The 22,742-nt window shown below is 34.8% G+C and overlaps 2 protein-coding genes across 2 annotated transcripts; one reads left to right on the plus strand and one right to left on the minus strand.

The window, feature by feature from the left end:
* The first annotated feature begins 69 nt into the window (after window positions 1-69).
* LOC116778968 (uncharacterized) lies at window positions 70-6,384 on the plus strand. The gene is made up of 17 exons (XM_032673080.2): window positions 70-297; window positions 417-644; window positions 713-874; window positions 1,021-1,245; window positions 1,444-1,644; window positions 2,015-2,174; window positions 2,254-2,403; window positions 2,730-2,857; window positions 3,063-3,167; window positions 3,546-3,667; window positions 4,016-4,145; window positions 4,422-4,557; window positions 4,673-4,793; window positions 4,869-4,919; window positions 5,004-5,151; window positions 5,448-5,618; window positions 6,085-6,384. Exons 1-17 carry the CDS (start codon window positions 154-156, stop codon window positions 6,271-6,273), a joined length of 2,571 nt encoding a protein of 856 aa, XP_032528971.1. The 5' UTR covers window positions 70-153; the 3' UTR covers window positions 6,274-6,384.
* On the minus strand, window positions 6,367-17,679 carry LOC116778969 (cholinesterase). The gene is made up of 14 exons (XM_032673081.2): window positions 17,003-17,679; window positions 16,694-16,843; window positions 16,056-16,193; window positions 14,994-15,140; window positions 13,141-13,297; window positions 12,551-12,762; window positions 12,125-12,295; window positions 11,588-11,789; window positions 10,667-10,854; window positions 9,855-10,147; window positions 9,439-9,634; window positions 9,052-9,167; window positions 8,267-8,420; window positions 6,367-7,670 (listed from the first exon to the last, which is right to left on the minus strand). The coding sequence occupies exons 1-14, from the start codon at window positions 17,297-17,299 to the stop codon at window positions 7,527-7,529; spliced, it is 2,565 nt and encodes an 854-aa protein (XP_032528972.2). The 5' UTR covers window positions 17,300-17,679; the 3' UTR covers window positions 6,367-7,526.
* Window positions 17,680-22,742: the final 5,063 nt, after the last annotated feature.

Here is a 22,742-nt window from a genome sequence, read left to right on the forward strand (position 1 = left end):
AATTGGGAATTATTGTTACTTATAATATAATTATACGAAACCAGATATAAATTAAAAAAAAAACATCACTAGCTAGCGAACTGTGTCAAATTGTCAAACTACGGAATACAAAGACTTTTTTAATAAAGTTATTGGTTAATATATAGTAACAAAATGGCAAAGCCTTTACAAAAGGAAAGAGAAAATAGATCAGCTGAAAAGAAAGATTTATCTTTTCATCCGTATAATATTACACCCGAGAGTGCTCACACGTCTATATTGCTTCTTGAATCTGCGGAGTCCGAAATACTTTGCCAGGTAAACTTTGCGACTCACAAAAATAACACCCGACATAAGTTAATATGTCTTGCGATGCTTGAACTAGCTCAGATCTTTACTAAATTGGATAAAAAAATCATTTAACATATTTTTCACAGACTCTTCGGGCAATTACAAAATTTGCAGCTCAGGAAATGCAAAACCGCTATGTGCTTTTTAATCTAAACGCGATAAAATACATTCTGCCACACGTCGAGCATTCCGAATTAAACATAAGGCGTTTTGCTTTAAAAGCTTTGGCTCAGCTCTGTCAACTGCCACGAGGACCGGAGCAAGTGCTAGATAACTCGCAGAACTTAAGAAAAATTGCTTTTATGTTGGTTAAAGTATGTGTTCATTTACTGATATATTGAAATAAAGGCTACAACAACTAACAAATAATATATTGATGAAGGTTGAAGATGTATTTGTTTTGGAATTTGCGTCACTCGTGTTATCGGAATTGACGAGAGAGCCTCTTGGCTGCGAGCAATTGGTGTCGGCTAACATCCTTAATAGCTTGTGTAACCGGATGAAGAACAGCCTAGATCCTGACGTCCAAAAGAATTGTTTACAGGTTACAACGAGAGTTTAAAACCATAGGATTTACGACATTTTATAATATATTATTATGTAGTCAAGTAAATCACATGTGTACAGCTTTGAATCTGGTTACAATTACAGACAATTTAAACTTATGCTGGAATGTTTGTTTCTGAACAGACATTAAGCAATTTGCTCGAAGATCCAATTTGTGCGTCAGAAGTAACCAAGAACCAACAATTCAGCTGGCCTTCACTGCTGGCTCTCATGCAAAGTAAATACCTCGCAATACAGCACGCGGCGCTCAAAACTGTTGATCAATTAATTTGCAGATATAAAGATCAAAATGTACAAAAGACATTTCGTGCTTCGACCGGAGTTTTGGATCTTTGCGATATTTTAGAGGTAGAAAACATCACTAGTAATACCTACTTTTAAATTGTCATACAATGTTAGAAATATACAAATTAATTTAGAAAATTAACACACATTTGAAACAAATTAAAACCAATATTCTGACTTGAAAATGATTATATCTTGCAAGGATTTCAATGAAATAAATTATATTCAAAAAATATGAAAGTAATAGCTGCCATCACTAAGTCGTACGAGTTCCGAGACGTGCACACGCAAGTACTGGGTGTGTTGCGGAACTACGTGGAGACGGAAGAGAACGCGTCGCATCTGTACCAGTCGGGATGCATCCTGCGGCTGCTGGCCTACCTCGAGATGGCGCTGCCAGCGATGAAGCCGCACTGCCTCGCCGTACTCACGAAAATGTCTTTCACGGCCAACGGGCGCGATGTGAGCTTTACTCTAGTGTTGAATTAATGTTAGATACTCGTATGTCCCGTCCTTAAGGTGTAGTAAATTTTGTAAACGGATACAAATAAAACGAATACTTTCGAATGTACTACGCGTTCGTAATCATTTTAACTACATACTTCCGACGTTTCCATGATGAGAGGAGATGGGCATTTTTTGTTCCAGTGATCACGGCCGAGGTAACCGAAACGTCGAGTTTATCTAGTTAAAATAATTAAAACGCTCGTAGTAAATCCGAAATTAATAGTTTAATTTAAATGAATACTCGCGAGAGAGTGTAAATGCGAAACGGATATAATTTCTGAAGGTTTTTTTTTGCATCTTTTTCTAGTTATATTCGATTTTTCAGGCTTTATTCCAAACGGGCACAGACTTGGTGTTCTGCCACCAACTCTTGAGCTCTAACGGGGAACTACTAGCTGATGCTGCTATGGGCGTTGCCAATATGACCAAGCTTCTACCGGCGGCCGTTCGCATGTCTGATACTAATATTATTGAAGCACTTTGCGGTATACTCACTATCAATAGTTTTCTATAGATTGAACAAAACAAAGCAGTTTTTACTTAACATGCCTGGTTTTTTAACAGCAATCTTAGGGGACGACGCTGCTGTGTGGTTCTATATACGAATTAACGCGTTACGGGCGCTGGCGGAACTTTGTCTCATAATACCCAAAGCTGCTTTTAGCGTCATTGAACCAAAAACGTTCGGAGCTTTGAGAAACATTAATAAAAAATGTAAGTTTGTTACAAGTGGCGCCATCTGTGCCGCACTAATTATACTTTAGTCCTTAGAGTTATTTTGATGACTGATTATAATTACCTATAATAGTGAACCATTGTAAATTTCTAATGGAAACATTTAAGTATTTGGAAACTATAAATACTGGCTTCAGCCATTTTGTAGGACTGAACTGGAAGTAACGCTGAACATTAAAAACCAACACTGAAACTGTGCCCCGAACGAGTTGATTTTAACTCAACAATAATTATTCTAATACAAGTGTTCAGTATTATTTTTAATAGGCTTCAGATGCTGTTATATTAAATTAAATTTCTGACAGTCAAGGATACGCCAATAGAAGCTCAGCGTTTGGCCGTTCAGTGCTACCTCAACCTACAGAGCTACCACGTCAGCACTAAAGCCATGCTAAATGGTGACTTTATGGCGGAACTCTTGAATATATTGCAAGTTAATAAAAACATAATCACACTAAATTATACTTTGCCTTAAGTAACATTGAAATTGAATTTTTAGGGAAGTTGTTGTAAATTTTGTTTAAAACGATGCTTAAATAATTATATAGTGAAAAAAAAACATCGGTGTCATCGTGAATTCCTTCTCTTAATTTGTTTTTACTGTGTCCGAGTTGGTAAATTATAAATCGTTTTTCTAGCGTATCGACATTAGGCTCAAAATTATGACTTGCGGAGTGCTGAGTGGTCTTATGAATGAAGATGATATCGCAAAGGATCTGTTTACTTCTAAGCAGGGAGAACAGGTAGAGCAAATAGCATTAAAAAACTTTTTTTTTCTACCAGTTTAGGTTACGGAACCCGTTCCGTATTATTTTGCGTGAGCAATGGTTTTAGCATAATCTTATATAGACTATAATATGAAACCTTATATTCTCGTATAAAAGATTTAAAAATGCATCAAATTGAAACTATAAATGAAGTAAGTTATCCGGATACGAATGAGAGAATATTGATGTCTTTAGCTTGATGTATTATATTGGCATAAGCTAAATAGCAGGAGGCACTTAAACAGCCACTTAAAAACCGCCTAGTATCCGAAAAACTCAGTTAAATTTAATTCACTGACAGATATTTTATTGATAAGATATATTACGTTCAATTTTATGTTATAATATTTTTAGGTGGTATCGGAAAATTTACACGTGGAACACATAGGGTTGAGGACTGCCCTCTGTCAGTTGATATGTGCCAGCGTGACAGAGGACGGTGCTGATGCGTATCTGGAACTCGGAACTCTACATTAGTTAATATTCCTCCAATTATATTAACAAATTGATAGTTATTTTACGTTATTCAAGAACATATTATTTGCACACTTCTCTTATACTTATCAATTTGGCTTCACTACGGATTGATATCAACAAAATGTGTTGTATAGTTTCTGTAACACTTAATGTTCTTCCAATAACACTTTTAACATTAATGAAATGTTAGGTTTACACCTACATAAACATTCAAGACATAAGCAAGATTCGACGCTACAATCTCCGGAATACCCTGTTTTAGTTTCTTTACAAATTGAAACATCATGGCCCGACTTGAATCGGTTAATAATATTTAATGTTTTTTTTTTGCATTTTATATCTCACAGTATGGTTGAGGACAAACAAGCTCGTTACGTCGTCAGCGCCTGGGAACCGGCTCTAGAGACGATCTTCCGCTATCATCCATCCGCTAAATTCGCTTACACCGGACGTTTGGACATTAACGATTTCACTCAGGTACGCGTGTTCGCGACTAAGGCAAGCAAATACTAAATATACTATATTCAGTGACCACAAATAACGAATTTTAAATATAACTGAATTATCATATTGTCTCCGTATAGGCCACATGCCTGCGACGACGATCTTACGTTTTTTTTTTATATATCATCCAAAGGAGCAAACAGCAAACGTCGTCACATCTGCAACACGAGGGGTGTTGTAGACGCGTCGCCGAACTTGTTACACTTTGATTTCCATCATTATCCAGTCATTATTGTTTTCATGATGCAGGAAGGTTTCTACGTCCAAAAGCGCCTGGGATCGTCTTTCCATACTCTGAAACAGCTGGCCGACAGCCGGGATGCCATCTACACGGTCATGTTCATGCCCGGCGGGGAGAATGAGCCGCTTGATATTAGAACGCCGTGTGAGTCTTTCCGATGTGTGGCGGACGCTATGATCCGCGTCATGACGTGAAGCTCTTGTTTCGTTGGTTCCAGAATCCTAATACCTGTGTCATAAAGGTCATTATTCTGTTTCAGATTACCCCTCCGAGTCTAGGTTGACGATGACACCGTCAAGTAAACTACGTTTTTCCGTTTTTCCCGATGATTCAAATTTGCGTACTTACTTGTTGCGCCTGCGCATATGGTTTGGTGATCCGTAAGTCTTGCGATTTGGAAATTCTCCTCGATAAATATATATGTAGTATTATTGAACGTTATATTTTGTTTTCAGTGCAAAGTCCCTTCATTACTTTGAGATAGAGGATGCGCATTATGAAGTAAGGTTAATATTATGAATTACTCGGAAGTTAGGTAGCTGTTAGGAAATTAGTTTGAATTGCTATTAATAAGAGATGTCCGCGTTAAGATATCGAGAGAAATGTGAAGAAGTATCCACCTCCTTGAAAGGGCGGGCTCGACTCTTGGGAGAGTTTGTAGCGGAGCAGATGAGTGGCGTCAGTCAGGACCGGGATTGTTCCATGCCCAGTGTGAACTTACACATAGCGGATATAATGGTAATTGAAGATTTTAATTTTAACATTCCTTGCGTTTTTTTTATCGTAAGTTGTATTTTTACAAGTTTGCGGTCGCACTACATGTCAAGCGTTAAAAATTTCGATTCAAACATTTTCGCAAATTATAATACTCGCTTTTAGTTTAGATGATTGAATAAGAACGCGGGAAACGCTTCGTGTGTGACAATGCAATCTTTTTCTAAACACACTGAGCTCGTATATTTAAATGCTGTGCTAATTTCCTTCTATAAATAGGAAAGTGCTCTACTCTAATAAACAAATAAACCGTGTACTAGAACGAACTCAAATCCTGTGTCATCGGCTTGGGCTTCATCCGCTGTGGAGGGCCTTTGGAGCGAGCTCTGCTGTATAAGGTGTTGGCTGATAGAGTGGGGCTCCCCTGTGCATTGTACAGAGGTACCAGCGCACACGCCTGGTGTGAGGTCGCGGTGCCGGAGATCGACCCTGTACGTACCCGAAGCTAGTATAACGGTTACCAGGGAACATATACAAACTAGTTTATCCAAACGACTTCGTCAGCATGGCTTCCCGAATTGGGTTCGGAGAGAAATTAATGATGTATTATTATTCTTAAAGAAAGCGCCATCTGTTATCTGTGAAACGTGACTTCATACAAAATACAACTTTATCGAAGTATAGGTCAGGAAGCTATAATGTACTTTAAAAATATATATATTCTGTATCTTATTTTTATATCTGAACTCCTTCACAATCTATCACTTATTAGTGCGATTTAGCACATGTATTAAGACTTCGAAATTCTTTACTAGTTCTTTGTGAATGGTCGTTAGGTTTTTTGGGACGATAAAATAGTTTCAATTTGGGAATATGATTCAGTAAAAAGAAATCTGAAATAATTTAAAAATGAAAGATAGAACTGGAATGCGTTTAATTTTCCGTATAATCTAACAGAACGGGCCGCTGGACAAGGACGAGAGGTTTCCGGCGGGGTTACTCCGAGCCAACTATGTAGTAGACCTCATGGAAAATCCCGGTCGACTGCTACCATTGTCATCGCCCGAGGCAATGAGCGTGTGCGGCGCGAAATGTACGCCGTACACTGCTCGCGCCCTGGACCCGGTGTGCAAGTGCGAACATTGAAAACCGGCAATGGATAGTTTACATAGAAGTTAACATACACCGCAATGTATTTTGAAATAATTTTTAAAACGTTGCGAGGGTTCGGAATAAAGATTTTTTTTGTTTTGTAAATATTTTCTTTATTTCATCTATTACACTGGCAGTGTCATAATTTGTTACTTAGAGAACACATTGTTCCACAATAGTGTACCCGTGGCTCTGTGGACGGACGACAATCACATACATTTACTTAATTTAGCCTAAGCTTATTTATAATATTAATATATCATACTAACTACGTCTACAACCCTAAAAGGGGCGTACGGAAAAAATTAAATATAAAAAAATGTTTTAAAAACAAGTAAAAATTCACAATCTATACAAATAAAAAAAAAATCGACCAAAATACTTTTTACTGTCGACGTAAGACCGACTTGAATATGCGGAATAAAATAAGAATTCACGAAAAATACACGCAGACATGTGAACAGGAGGAAGCTAGGTTAATAATAAAAAAAAAGTTAACGGCGGTCACGTCATACAGCACAGGATATTGATTTTCGAAGAAAAACAATTAACAATTAGTCCCACAGAATTACATTAAATCCATTTCCTTCACACACAGCTGTAGAGAAAACTATCGATAGAGAAAAAAATTGTATTTAATTTTTTAAGTAAACTGCATTTTATTATTTCATTCTTACAAATAAATTACCTAAAATAGCGATATTTTAAATATAAATGCAAGGCTTGTACGTATAGATACAGTTTTATAATAATTTCCAATCAAAGCCTTTAGAATGTTAGATATCATAATTTAAATATAAGACACGCTTTCGAAGCCACATTTCTATAGAGAGTGATTTGCTTCTGTCATTGAGCGGGTATTTTTCTATAGTTTTAGTAACGTCGGAGTCATGTCAAGGCGTGTGGCTATTTGTTGCCTTTCGTATGAACCAGGTCAGTCAGTGTGGGGATGTCCGTATAACATGTCTGAGCCTATACCTTTAAGCAATAGACAAGTGAAGTTGTCTTTATAAATGCTAATGACTTAATCATGTACAATGGGTACATATGTGACAGTTAGACACCGGATCTATATATTTACTACGGATATGAAATAGAAGATCAAAATGCCAATCAATTAATTAATTTTCAATCAATCAATTACTTTTCTAAAGATGTACTTATTAATCGTACTTTAAGATTAATGAATGTGTTGTATTACGAGAGAATCAACGACGAGTAGTGCAAGTAGTGTCTGTACAGTAGTGTTATACAGTAGTTTGAGGCACTCCCCGCACCATTTGTGTGCGTGAGGCGGGTCGCGGCGCCACCTTAGGCGGCTCCTTCAACGACAGACAAGAAGACGAGACCTCCGACGTCGCCGAGGACTGCAGAGTTGCCGGATGACTTATCTGTAATATCAAGGAACGGATAAGAGAGTACAATGTTACAAGTGGCGCCATCTGTGCCGTACTAATTATAATATTGTTGACGAATTAAAGCTATCCCCACCCCAACCGCCATTTCTCCTACTATAAGTAATTCGAGACTATAGTAATGGCTGCAAATTGACGAGAGCTCACTCTATAATTGTCATTAGTTGTATCGAGATCTACTTAGAAGCTTTGTAAAACTTTTTTAGAGTGTTCAGACGATCATTTTACTTATTAATAAATTAATTGTGCGCTAAAAACATACTGCAGTCCTTAGATTTTTTTTACGACAGATTACAATTAATTATAACACTGAACCATTGTAATTTTGTTATGCCTACATTTAAGCCATTTTGTAGGACATAACTGGAAGTAACGCTGAACATTAAAAATCTAGACTGAAACTGTACAACGGACAATAAGGACCTGCAGATATATTGAATCGAGGAATGGGATTATTAAAATAACATAAAGTAATTACGAAACGCCGTCTGTATAAACATTCACGACGCTAGGACTGGCCTATTCATATCAAACGAAACTAAGCTTCTCTATATTTCTCGTTATATACGGACCGTCCTCGTAAAGGTTTGTGGCGTGGCGGGCGACTTGAGTGGCGTGTCACGGTACTCGTAAATATTGTCTCTGGACCTCGTGTTGTTGTCGATGCCGCTCTCCTCCACTTCCGGCACCATGAATATGTCGCCATCGTAGAAGCGATCCGACTCTCTAAAAGTAAGAATTATTTTTGTTACAAACGTGAGGTTCCTTCGAAGCACCTAGAGGCTATGGCTCTATGTGTATGAGCAGATTGAACATTATATATACATGTCAGGAAATAGTTATTATTAAGACAGATCAAAATATTTGTAGCAAGCCATTTATGAAGTATTTCTTATTTCTTGTAGCAATATCGTGCTCATACTATAATATATACGTGCTGTAGTACGGCGGCACATACATGGCGGGTATCAGTTTCCATTTGGGTGGCACAGCCCTGGGGAAGGCGGCTGGTGTTAGTATAGCATTCACAATAATACATGACAAGGAGAAGATAAGATTAAAAATTAATATTCATAAAAGATATTAGTTAGTTAGACATCCACGGGCTGCCCGGTTAATACTGTTTGAGTTATTTAGTTAGGAACAAGCATTAAAATACTCAATTTTGTTTCATTGTTAAAGTTACTTACGTTAATGTTACCTTATAGTGAATGAGACAATATTTAGACAAGTACTATTTAGATATATGTGTGTGTGCGTGTGTGTGTGTGTGTGCGTGTTATTAAGGTTAACACTTTTAGTTTGCCCAAAATAGAACGTGTGATATAAATATGCGTATATATAATCTCGCGTGAACCTCTTAGAGTTCCTCCACAGCATACAACACACGACCAGTAGTACTATGAGCACGAGGCAGGCGCTCGACACCGACCAGAACGCGATCTGGAGAGGCTGCTTGGGCTCCCACCAGTACTGGAAGATAAGGGACACATCGTGAGGCGGAGAAAGAATATTGTGGAGGGTTCTAGTAAGATGTTACGGTATTGCATAGCTGAATAGTTAGATTGATAATGGCAAATATAAGATAATTCAGTCCTATCACCCACACAGTATTACATTTGTTTATATATATATATAGTATTCTTAAATTTAATCGACAAACTTCGTATAAACGGCTGGACGCTAATTTTATTATTGCAGGTACCATGAAATCTACTGTGAAATAATGACAGATACACTATACCTCCGTGATGGGTGGGTATGTAGGCACTAGTCTTCCTATGACCGTGGGCAGGTACACAGTCCAGAAAGCCAGCTCTGTCTGTCGATAGTTGAGTTGTATGGACGAGTTGTATGTAGTGTTCAAGTTGAGGTAGCGGAGCTGACCCGCCTCGGCCACCTCGAAATGCAGGCCCAGGATGCGAGACCGCGTCGGGTTACTTGAAACGATTGCTCGGTTGTAGATATTTGACTCATTTTGACTGAGATATCGATTGGAAATTATGTCCAGGATTAATGGGAATTATAAAATTTAATTTAAATAAGGTAGCGAGCTGGGAAACAATAACGTTATGGTGATTGTGATGACGAATTGTACGCTTATTAGTTTAACGGATCGGAAATGACGCCCCATGTTTAATAAGAGTAAGTGTAGCTCACCCATATCTGGCGAAATCTGAGAAGGCTTTCATGAAGAAGTGGCTCATATTCCTATCATTAGGCGTCCAGGCTTGTCGATCGAGTCTTTGGCTCCAAGGGAAAAACTCCTGGTCCATGAAGGGGGCGCCGGTCAGGAAGAAGTGTTCAGTGTCGTGCGAGTAGCGCCTCCACTCCGGCCAGCTGAACGCCTCCACGGTCGTGTTGAGGACGTACATGTACACTGGCACCTTATTCTCCAGCAGCAACTTCACCATTTTGTCGGTCGGCGCTCGATACAGGAAGTCGGACAGCAGCTGCACGATATAAGAGATTAGCGATAAATTAGAAGGCCTAGCCTTGACACGTGGCGGGCGAGGACTACTGGATACATTATTCAGAAACGACTCGGATTCTTTCCACTATGTAACACAGGTCGCGAAATAAAACAAACTCGGAGGTGAATGACAATAACAGATAGGGTTTTTGAAAGCAATTAAAGATATTAATTCAAATCGGTATCCGAGGACAGGATGCTCATCATACGAAGTTGACTTCAATCGCGTGGTATTCAGGGAGAAGTCACTCAGATAATATAATATATAGATACGTTTTTTAATTCTCAGCGCCATCTGTTGTTTGTGACACGTAAGTTTATACAAAATACAACTTTGTTAACGTATTTTTCGAGGAATGACATGTAATTTTAGATTTAATCCTACACTTTACACTTATATCACGGGAAAGTGTCATTGGAATCGGTTCAGTGGTTATTGCGTGACGTGCGGACGTGCATATGATCAGAGACGTGTATATGAGTGGGTCGAGAGCCTCACATGTATGTATTGATCTCGTATGGCGCTGGCGTTGTGGGGCTCCGGGTGGTAGGTGTACATGTAGCGGACCGCCTCGAACACGCCGCGAGGGTTGAGGGTGTAGTTGTAGCGGAGGACCAGCTCGTTCACCTTCTGGATGAACCAGCGCTCGTCGATCGTGTACGACGGAGCCAGAGACTCGTTCTTATCTGAATCATATCACGTAAACATTAGGGAGAAATATTTTGTAGTTTTTAATGAAGTGTTTTTTGGACCAAGATCGAAGGACATTTTTTTTCTGATAGACAACACATATAATAGGTTAGTATTAGGGAATACATATCTGCTAGCTGATAGCGACGGCTCATTCTCAGTTACCAGGTGCTAAAGGTAAGTAAGAGTTGTACTAACTTTACTTGTAGTCTCAGGTCTGATTTTTATGTATGTTTTAGGGGATATTGTAAACAATTTTAAATGAATTCAGCCAGATACCTTTTGTCGGTATTTTTTTTGGCAGACACTGAGGATAGATAGAAAAAAAAATGGCAATATTCTGGAATCGGTTGGACAATTAGCTGATAATAAATCATTTAAACATTATTAAAAGCTTTTGTAAGTTACAAGTAGACAAATTACAAGATTGTTTCAATGAAACAGCATAAAAAATGCACTTAATTATCATGTATGCTGGATGGGTGGATGACCGGTCCCTGTTACAGGTCCGGCAACTTACAAAACACATTTAAATAGCCCCCTAAATATTAAATATAAAAATCAGATTGTCAGTAAGATTGTGATTTTTACTATCGATATTGAAATATAAAGGTTTCGGTTACTAAAAATCGTAATTTTGAATTAAATTTTGTGACTTTTTTTGGTAAGACATTGATTGTTTACATGTGTACTTAAATTTTCAATTTTTTAATTTATATAAATATTTACATAGCACATAAGCCGCTTCCTGTGTAGTGACTCCGGTCATGTAGCGGAAGTTAGGGCTGTACCGACGCTGTTTCAGCAACGTTTCCGGCGTACTGTCGAGGAACCGCCAGTCCCGAGCGCGCCAACCCTCGTACCACTCGTCGCCAGGAAACGTGAAGTTGTCCTCCAACACGGGACCCCAGGGGATGAACCCCACTTGCGGCTGAAGAACATCGATCATTACGTTACTTAGTGATATTTATTACACATGTATATAAAAAATAGGAAATAAAACTGTTTTTCGACTTCGACTGACTTGATTTGAACTAACGAGATGTTTAAATGTAAATCGATTTATGTATTTTAACGATTCGAAAGATTTAAGACACTCTAATCTCATGTTCCCGTGATCATTGTTTCTGGAAACCGAAAAATCCAGTAATTACGATAAATATAGTATTATTGAGATTACTGAGGTTTATGTTATCGGGCTTTTCTCTGATTATTCACTATTTATATCGGCTATTAATAAAAAATAATTTGGTGAAGTGTCATTACTTGAAATTCAGCGTTCCCAAGTTCGTAGAAGCTCCTGCCCTGTTTCAGACAGTTGACCAGCTTCCACGAGGAGTCTATGGGACAACCCAACAGCCTTCCGAACACCAGAGACGTGTTCTGGACGCGGAATTTATCTTGTATTTGTGCCCAATCTGCTAACGCTGATCCGCTCTGGAGAGTACAAGAAAACGATTTTATTGCGTTAGTCGATCTGTATATAGATATATATATATATATATATATATATATATCTATATATATATATATATCTTATGATATGCATAACCGTGCTGTGATAAAAAAAATACGTTAAACAATCTTAAAGCATTAATTATTTCTGATGAACACATCTAAGTGTTATCCAAGATCTATTTTTTTATGTCACAGTCTAAAATATCCACCGATACCTTAATCAGTGTACCAAACCTGTGCTATCACGCGGCTGACTATATCTCTCGTCTGTGGCGCGACCGCCAGTAGTCCGGCGGAAGCGGCGCCAGCGCCCGGTCCGAACAGCGTTATCGAGGAGGCGTCTCCGTTGAAGGGGCCGATGTTATCACGAACCCACCGCAGCGCCATCACCTGGTCCAAGATGCCGTAGTTCCCGGGAGAGTTTTCATCAGCGGTCGAAAGAAAACCTGTAATTTATCACTTCGATATGATTTTATATGGTTTTAAGCGTATTTTTCTCAGGGATTCTCAGGGAAACCGATTTCCTTTTAAATTTTGCACGACATAAACCATCCTTTGTAATGATATCGTTCTTTTCAATCTGTTAAATATCAGAATGATTACTATAAGGTTATGTTATTTTATAAAACAACCCAAACAGCAAACTAGTCTCGATGACAGACGATCCAAATGCCATACAGATGCAAAAAACAACATATTTAATACATTCCAACCTTTAAAATACTTTTAAAAAAATAATTAAGTATATAACCTAAATAGTTCCTAAGTTATGAGCCCATCGGAGTGTATTTATTGTCTTATAATAGCAATATGTTATCGCTCACCGAGGGCCCCAAGTCTATAGTTTATAGAGACCACGACCACGTTGTAGAAAGCTGCTAGCACGTGTGCGGGGAAGAGATTCGACGCCCCCGACGAAAACTGTCCACCGTGGATGTACACCATCACGGGGTACCTCTGAGCTGTAGCACCCGCCTCCGTCTGATTGAGAGATACGAAATTATCCACGTCACTTCTATTTTCAGCCTAGTTTTTATTGTGTTTTTTTTTAAATGAAACTAATATTTTCGGATTACTACGAAAATATTAGCTTCATTTATGAGAGTTCCGGTTTCCAGACGTTTCGGTTACTTTGCAAGGTTGCTGCACGAAAGTATGTAGTTTTTAAAAGTAACAAGATAACTCTTAGTAATCCGAAAAATATTAGTTTCATTTAAATGAATACTCGCAAAAATTTTAGATATCATTAAATATAACTCTATTCTCGTTTCATATTTAGATTTTTAAAGAGTTTTAGTTCATTTTGCTGTAACGTGTCTTCAAATTATGAAAAATTCAAAATACAGAAGTATATATATATATATATATATATATATATATACATATATATATATTTACTTCTGTGTTTATGACAATGAGTAGGGAGGTATCGCATGCGAGGGCCGAAAACTTTTACCCAACTCTATAAATTTATGATAATAGATTATAATGTAAAGCGTAATCTCATTAAATATAGCTCTATGGTATATTCATGATGAAAAGAAATAGGAGTAGTTAAGATAACTAAAATAAATATATTGTGAGGCTCATGTTGATACATTTATTAATGAACCGGAAAATTCGATGAAAATTCAATTGCGATATTTTTTTTGCGTTATAAGGTACTCAGAGCATAACATAAGCCTATCCGATGTTTTTTTAACAAAACTTTAAACGCTGAATATAAAATAATTTAAATATATAAATAAAATTGATGCAGAAATGCGAAAACACAATCGGAAACAATTTAGTTTGAAATATTTATATTAGGCGTCGTAAAATTTATACTATGATCAATTACGTATTGTTGCCTTATATAAAAACGTCCAAGGACATTTTACTATTCAATTGGACAACAATACAAAATAATATACCGTATATATATATAACCAATCCAATCCTTTGAGAATCATGTCGCGGATCACATAATGTTTCTGACATAAATCTAAATTCCCAGCCTAGGTTGAACGTCGAAGTGATCGTAATTATCTTTGATTAAATTCAACCACAGTTGCTAGCAATTATAGTTCCGGCTTTGACCACTTGAGCTCGCACACTTCAAACGTCGGCGCGTCACGTGACTCGTCAGTGACATGTGATTGGTTCAATTTGAATCTACATTAATTAGTCAAATTTAACTTGTGATCTTAGCGCGCGTGATTAACTAGTGCTATCCAGTTAATGGGCAATTTGTAGGGAAATTATGACCGTTTCTGTTTCAATTATATGATTAAAATATTTTCGCTGAGCTAATGTTAGTGATATAGACATTGTCTGATTTTATGAGATGCCCTGAAAGGTTATTGAAATTTTGCATGATATTTTTGGGCGTAAGATTGTGAGAAGACTATTATTTTAAAATTAAAATCATTTCATATCTATATAAATTTATTATTAATGTTAAGTTATTATTGTTGATATATTATCGAAATTTTATTGAATTTTTAGTTTTTTAATTGATTTTTATAAAGCAACCGATTTCCCAAAAAAAGTGACCACACAAAATTTGTAGTTATGCGTTAAGAAGTGTAGACTATGGACTAGACAATTTTATACTATAGTAAGATTTATTTGGTTATAAGTGTCGGAAGCTTCCCCAGTTCATACATCCCAATAGATATTATTGCAAAAAACTCACGTTAGGCGAGAATATGTTGAGATAGAGGCAGTCCTCGTCCATATCTCTGATGCCCTTAGTGGCGCCGGTGTATCGCACAGGTTGGGGGCATGCGGGACCCCAGTCCACCGCCTGCAACAACTGCCAGCCGGGGTGTTGACGGGGAGGCTGGGGTAACAGGATATACTATACTGAATATATATATACATATAACCTTATGGATGGCATACTGTCACGACGAATAAAGAATGTTTGATTAATTCACGAGTTACAGCACGATAGTTCATTGAAACGAATGTGGAACGCGATGTAGACGAGGTCGCAGATTCGAATCAGACTATCGATTAATTTCATCCTATATTCCCCAATATGAATATTATTTCAAGCGTAAGATCGCAGATTTTATGTAAATAAGATAATCTAACAAGAAGATATAGAAGTTTGAATTTAATATAAATGCTTGCAATGAATATTCATGTATGTACTTATCTTGTAGTCGACATAACTGTATAGGTGTCGGTGGGCTGTTAGTAGCTTAGTTTAAAATACATCTGGTCTACAATGTTCTAAAGGACACATATTAAAGCTGTATGAAGCTGATCACAGACGTAATATAAAATTTAAAGTAGGATTGTAATGTCATTGGAAAAAAGATGTCGGTGAATATATTGGCAGTATTTTCTCTGTAAAGTAATGTTTATTTTTTTTTTAATCCTCATTCATTGTAGAAAATTAGATTTTCGTAACTAAATCCTTGTGATACAAAGTGCTATAGCAATAGTTTTATCAATATGACTTTTCATTATACAGTTGAGTCTAGATATATCATAAAGTAATTCAATATATGTAAAAAAAAAACCTTATTTATTTTTCATATTAAGACATTAATAATATACATTAAAAATTTTATTGTAGTGGATTTATGTTTTTTATGGCATTCTACGTTTGAAATAGAATTAAACACTAATTATGAAAAATTCTTGTTCCTAATACATAAAAACAATATTAATTTTGTTATATGTAAATTGAGTTAGAAAAGAAGCATTCTACAAATAAGCCAAGCCATTAATAGAATTAACTCACCTTGAACCTGCCCTCCAAGACGGGCGGTCTGGCATAAGGTATACCGAGGAACACTGAAACTTCTCCTTGAATCCTCTCAACCGGAGTCAGCCACGGTCGGTAGCCAGAGTTAGGGTCGGGATTGTCATATAGATATACCTACAACAAATATAACATACAAATAAATAAGTATTACATGTTAGTATAAATTACTATATGATATAAATAAGTAAAAAAAAAATTATATAAATTTTAATAACACTTTATATGGGCAGTAAATTTAATAGTAAATAGTTAATAATAGTATGGTATTAAAGATGATATTGTCAGATGTACTATCACTGTTTTTATTATTTTAAACTACATTTTGCCGACACTTCAGTTACTTTGCCAAGACAGACAAGAAGGAGTTCCATTGCCAATGAATCATGAAAATTTCACTGTCATCTCATTTGCCCGTGATTAGTTTCTGCAAAGTAACCGAAATGTCGGTACTTATTTAGTTTAAAAATTTTTTTTTATATGTTTACTGGCAAAAGTTTCACATATAATGTCTTGCTAAGTAATTCAAACTCATTTCATTATTTGTTTAAAAATAAAATATGCAAAATATTGGTAATATGCTGAATAGTTTTAACTGCAGGTTGAAAAGTTATTACCTTAAATCCTTGCACTTGCCCGTAGTTAGTGTTCACAAATATATCTCTCTTAAGCTGTCGGGAATCTCTTCTTTCTTTTCCTTGTAGATCTTCCCTCCAGCCTCCGAGCACACCAGGGAATAGCGCGTCCGGATTGTTTGGGTCTCTGTTCTGTTGTAAATTAAAATAATATCGCTTACTTAATATGGCTTTTTACGTTATGCTCATTGTGTAAAGTTCAATGATGATTAATTAAAGATTTTTTAATACTCGTTACATCTTATAAAGTTTTCCTAAGTTTTATTTATAATTATTAGTTATCACACTTACAGTATTATATTTAAATTGTTCGTCCAATGGGTTAGTGTCAATGGGATTGTATGGGAAGCCTCCTGGCTGATTTATATTGGGATTGTATGGATTGTATCTTGAAGGATCTGTTCCGTATCGTCTGCTGTTGTACACATACGTTCTATAGTCCGTGTCCCCTGGGCTCGGAAGCCTCGATCTCTGTTTGTTTTGTGCTCCATAATATTCATTATTGAACTGACCATTGTACAAATCTTTATTCGATTGAGAATTAACATTCACACAGAATACAATAGTAATAAACACCCTTGTAAACATTTTTATTCACTTTATAGAATGTTTAAATATAATTTCATATTGGTACGCTTTTGAGTGAAATATTTATTAAGTATATTTCTGGTGACTCAAAGTTATTATTTTAAGTATTAATTATTAAGGTAAATCACATTTCACGACAGTATTCGTAATAAATTTAAAAAAGTTAAATCACGAAAGTTTAAAATTCAGTGACAATAACTTTCAAACAAAATGACATATAACCCATTTGTATAGAAACAAATATATAATCTTAAAAAGCAGTGCAATAATGGGGGATGAGTAACTTTATCACGTTATCACAGTATTAATCAATGAATTATCAGTTAAACAATGTGTGGCAACGCCCACAGTGCTCACGGTTTTGTTTATCATTTTCAAGTTTCGACATCAAATAAACGTTCACTTTGAAGTTTGAATTACGTTCGGAAATCAAACATATAATAATGGTATTGATATTAATATATTTTAACAAAAGTTTCTGATGACTATATATTTGTGTTTTAAGTAATGAGATAAATGAACATATTTATTTTCAGTATTTTCAATCAACCTATTATAGATTTAAATTTGGAATATATTGTTATAGTAAACAAAGGTGATTCAAGTAAGGCGCCTGTCGGTTTCATATTTCAATTACGATTATTATGGTACTGTCTATCATTGCACCTTCCACCGATTCTTTATTGTTTAAGCCAAAGAAAAAAACAATGTATAATTTTACATCACTTACCTTAAAGCAATAAATTATTTTTATAATCAGTTTTTCGAACAGCAATAATCACGATTTTTCTTTTTTATTCATTTTCATTTTTTTTTTACTTAATAAAACAGCATGTCCATTTGGATGTACAAAATTCTAAAAGAATATATTACCTTCACTTTATAGCATAAAATTTGATATGTTTGCTACTCAGTAAAGTACATGAAGTTACTTTGACCGTCTAAAATGTAGATTCGGGAGCCCGAAATATATTTTTTCTTCTTTTCTCACGAAACGATTTTAAGCGCGTGCTTATAAGGTCAGTTGAATGGAAACCAAATTTTGTAAATTCTTCACGAAAAAAGATTTTTTAAATAAATTGTACCAACAATTGTTTTCGAATATTATTCTTAATCTATTTAATATTTTTAGAGTTGTGCAGTTAAACTCAATGTTATTTCAGAAGTATATATGTTTTTATACAAAATTTCATTAAAATTTGTTCAGTGGTTTTTCATTTTTGTATGATATATTACCAAACACAGAACATAAAAATTTTTACTATATTAGTAGCTGGGATTATTATGCTGAAATGATGAAACTTATTTGGACAGGTATAGTAAGTATTCAGAAACAAAATAGAGGTTACCGAAGAAAGCCGGGTTAGGACGCTTGTTAATATGAATAAGCTTAAAGCAGTTTATTCTGAATAAAAAAAATAAAGACATAAAACAAAAGCAAGAGAATGTAAATAAAGGTATGTGGCCCTTATTATGCGAGTCAAAGAATACAGACATTTGTATAAAAATATTCGGTTACATTTTTGTCACAAATTATTTTCGTGAGCGCCATCGTCAGCGTGCTGTGAGTTTTTAGTTACGAGGGTGGGGCTGCCAGAGATATAAGAAAACATAGAGCTTTATATGAATTATTTAAATTTAATTCGTTACTTATCATTAGACGTATTATATATAGATTTAAAGAATTCAAACATTTATTTAATAAAAAAATATCAAAGGATTTTTAATATTTTTCTATATTTTTTTGACATGCCAGCAATTTTAATTTTTAATGATTAGTAGTATTTATTTGGTTTCGCAAAAAGTGAAATGTATATGACTTAGGGAGAGTACAATAGTCGTATTCATAATTGAAAGAGGGAAAAAATAATTATTAAATATAAATATTAATAATCTCTAAAGGTGATCAAGCTGCGGCAGATCTAGTCATTACTCCTAAATTTTAATCTTACAATAAGATTATAAACCAATAATAATGAATATGAATTGGAATTATTACAATTTTGCATATTTTGCACGAACTTTTCATCCAGAAAAGTCAGTGACGCAGATAAAACAAATGCTATTTATTTTTTCTTCTATATTATGTTGCTTCATTCAAATTGGTATATCTGTAGCTATAATAGGAAGAAAAGGAATAATTTATATAAAACCAATTTGTATAGAACTTGAGAACAGTTCAATATAAAATTTTTATTATGCAAATAATATCTTTAATTCAACGAACATAGAGTATCTATTGTGTTTAGTACTCTGTGTTCGAGGAAATAATATAAAAGTCTGCGAAATGAATAATTTTACGCGTGTATTATACGAGGGGTGTTTAAATGGTCGCAGAATCGCGGGTTGTTCTTGATACAGCAAGAAGGAAAATATATTAAAATATATATATATATATGAGATCGGATAGTTGGATTAATTTTTTAATATATATAAATTATTTTATTTTCTACTCCGCCGCTCTAAATAAAGCGTGTTAATATAGATGTGGTTGTTATTTTTTTTTTAATCAATAATGTGAAATTAATGTGAAAAGAAAGTTACCAGATTAAAATGCTTCTCATTTAGATTTTAATTGTTTGACAGATATATGGCGTCCATGTTAGTTTTTAGTTTTTACAATAGCATGATGACTTTTTGAATTAGACATTAAACAATTATTAATATAAGAAAAATATCAGCCAACATTCCATATATTATTTTAATTGCAATCTCCTTAAAGAACTTTTATAAGCACTTTTGACACACCATGTGAGCATTATTCTGACAATGTAGTTTATAAACCAAATATTTTGTTCCAACATACAGGAAGACTTTACCAGTGTAAAATATATAAACCGTGGAAAAATACACCGGAGTAAAAAGTAAAAGGGGCACAGTATATTGCGTTGTATGTGCGGCAAATGGGAAATATGTCTCCTTATTCCATCTAAATGCTAAACGCCAATATAGCAAGACTTGAAGTGCGGCGAATAATTGCACATCGTATACACTTACTGTATAATAACATAGGCACTAAATGTATATTCTCAATACTTTATTATAATTTTTGTAGTGGAAAATGGTGAGTAGTAAGAATAAATTTAAACTTCGGATGAACAAAAACGTACAGTGATGTGGTAGAAAAAAAATAGCTTCTTATTAGTAGGTATAATTTGCCTTACTAGAGATAGTATTTACTTCCTTTATAAGAGTATATTTAGGCTGATGGTGCTTAGAATGACGATGAAAATTTGTACTAAGTACATTGGATACAAAGCTTCCGATCGCAGATACGATAAATGTCATATCCGATTAAGGTACAGATAATGACAAGGGTGATTTGCGATATTAAGATTCTTCATAGTTATATTTTCATGTTGTGACGTATGGGTGGCGCGGATGGTTTAGCGTGATAAATTCTGATGGCTATACGTTCAAGCTATAATCAGCTTGGATTTTATGGTTATAGGATTTTTTATGTGCTTTTTTTATGTGTTTAATGTATGTTTTACAGTTGCCAATGGGTATTTCTGATTATGTATGCCATATTTCATAGTTGTTTGTGTTACTATGTTTTATGATATTACTGTTAAAGTTTGGTCGCTTATATATATTCTGTCAGTTTGAAAATATTTTGTGTCCAACCATTTATCACCACATCAGTTCTAATGCTAAACTAGAGTACTAAAATTTATATAGTATAGTTTTAATTAATTCAAATTAGTTCTTATTCCACGTTTCAAATAGGTATATTATGGCTGCACGTCGTACCTGACCTTGAGTGATCGGGATTATACCACTGTCTCCGAGGAGATTTAACTGAAGTAGTTGTTACAGGTGCGTTTAGTGATGAGTGAGTGCTTATAAAACACCTGGAGGCTGGAACGAAAGTTTTGATTCTCCAGTCAATTAATATCGGCTGAACTTTCAGCGACGTATTACGTTATGTTAATAATAATAATGTTTAAAGTATAATTACTTAAACTAAGAATTGTGTACTTATATAGTCTTTATATACCTTTCAAAATATAAAAGATTAAAGTTGTACATAGTTTCGATGATAAAAAGCATCACGTATGTATATAAAATTGAAAGTAGAACTCGGAAGGCGTAATGTTTATATTTTATTTGTAATCTCCGTAGCAAAATACCCGTCCGACACAAAGGTAGACCATACAGAATAAAAAGGTAAAACTATTAATCATACATGAACATCTGCATGAGGTCCAAATATACGAGGTTTGAAAGGCCCTAATAAAATAAAAGTGAATATGAGGTTATAGCTTTCGACAAGGGTCAAATTTACCGAGAGTGGAAAAGTTGACTTTGCGAAGAATATCCTCGTGAAATTGTTTGGAACAGCTATATTTGTTTTGCATAGGGCTTCGTAATAAGTCACGTAAAATTTCTATAGAAAATGGATTTTATGGCCCTAAATATATGTTGTTTTAGACTTCTTAATTTTTTTTTTAATACACAGAAAGCTTGTCATACAATAAGAGGCGAGTAGGTATGTTAAATTTGTAATTTTGTAATAATTTGTCTTTGAAAAATTGCATTAACTAAAATTTATGGTTTCTTTGACTTTATACACAGCGAAAACAAACTAAGTAGTATAAGCAATCCAACATTTTTATGAGCATGAAATGACAATGCCAGTACTTTACAACAATATTAAATCTCAGACAGTCTACGAAGAGTCTTAAGAAATTTTAATTTCGTAGCGAGAAGTGATGAAAATTAGTCTTTATAACTAACATATTTATTATTCAAACGAAAATTTGAAAATATATCTTAATATTTTGAGATTCGATAGTACCTATCCTCTCTATTATTCTCTAATTTGGCTTACCGTTTAGAAAGTGTTTGTTAACTAGCAATAATACTCAAGGATGTTCAAGAGCCTTTTAAAACATTAATAAAATCTTTTCCATTAAATTTATTTTCTTGAAATTTTTACGACGATCCGACGGGATACGGTTATATTAATATTTCCTTTCTTTAACAAGATTTCCCCTCGTAATATCACACGGAGGGGTTTAATATAGCGAGAGCCAATTAGGTAGACGGCGTAAGAGTTATTAAGAAAATTTTAGAATTACATACACTGCAGAGTGGAGAATCTTGTTTGGAGCGGCTTATACTACAGTTGCGATATAAATAAAACTTTTCAAATAGAAATGTATGAAAAATATATTAAGAATTAGGCTTTTGATACATTCTCCTTTCACTCATTGGCTATTTGATTACATTCTCCTTTCACTCATTGGCTATTTGATCAATGTTTTAAGGAAATATAATTTTCATTATAACTCAACTATCTTGTTATTTAAAACACTAGTAGATATGTGTGAGTTACAGATCTGTCTTCTACATTAATCTAACTCTAGACTTAATAACTTCGCCCTAATTAGACAAATCAAATATCAGGTCTAGAGAACAGGTAACTTAAAGAGGATTA

This window comes from Danaus plexippus, chromosome 6 (genome assembly GCF_018135715.1).
Source record: "Danaus plexippus chromosome 6, MEX_DaPlex, whole genome shotgun sequence".
NCBI classification, from domain to species: Eukaryota; Metazoa; Arthropoda; class Insecta; order Lepidoptera; family Nymphalidae; genus Danaus; species Danaus plexippus.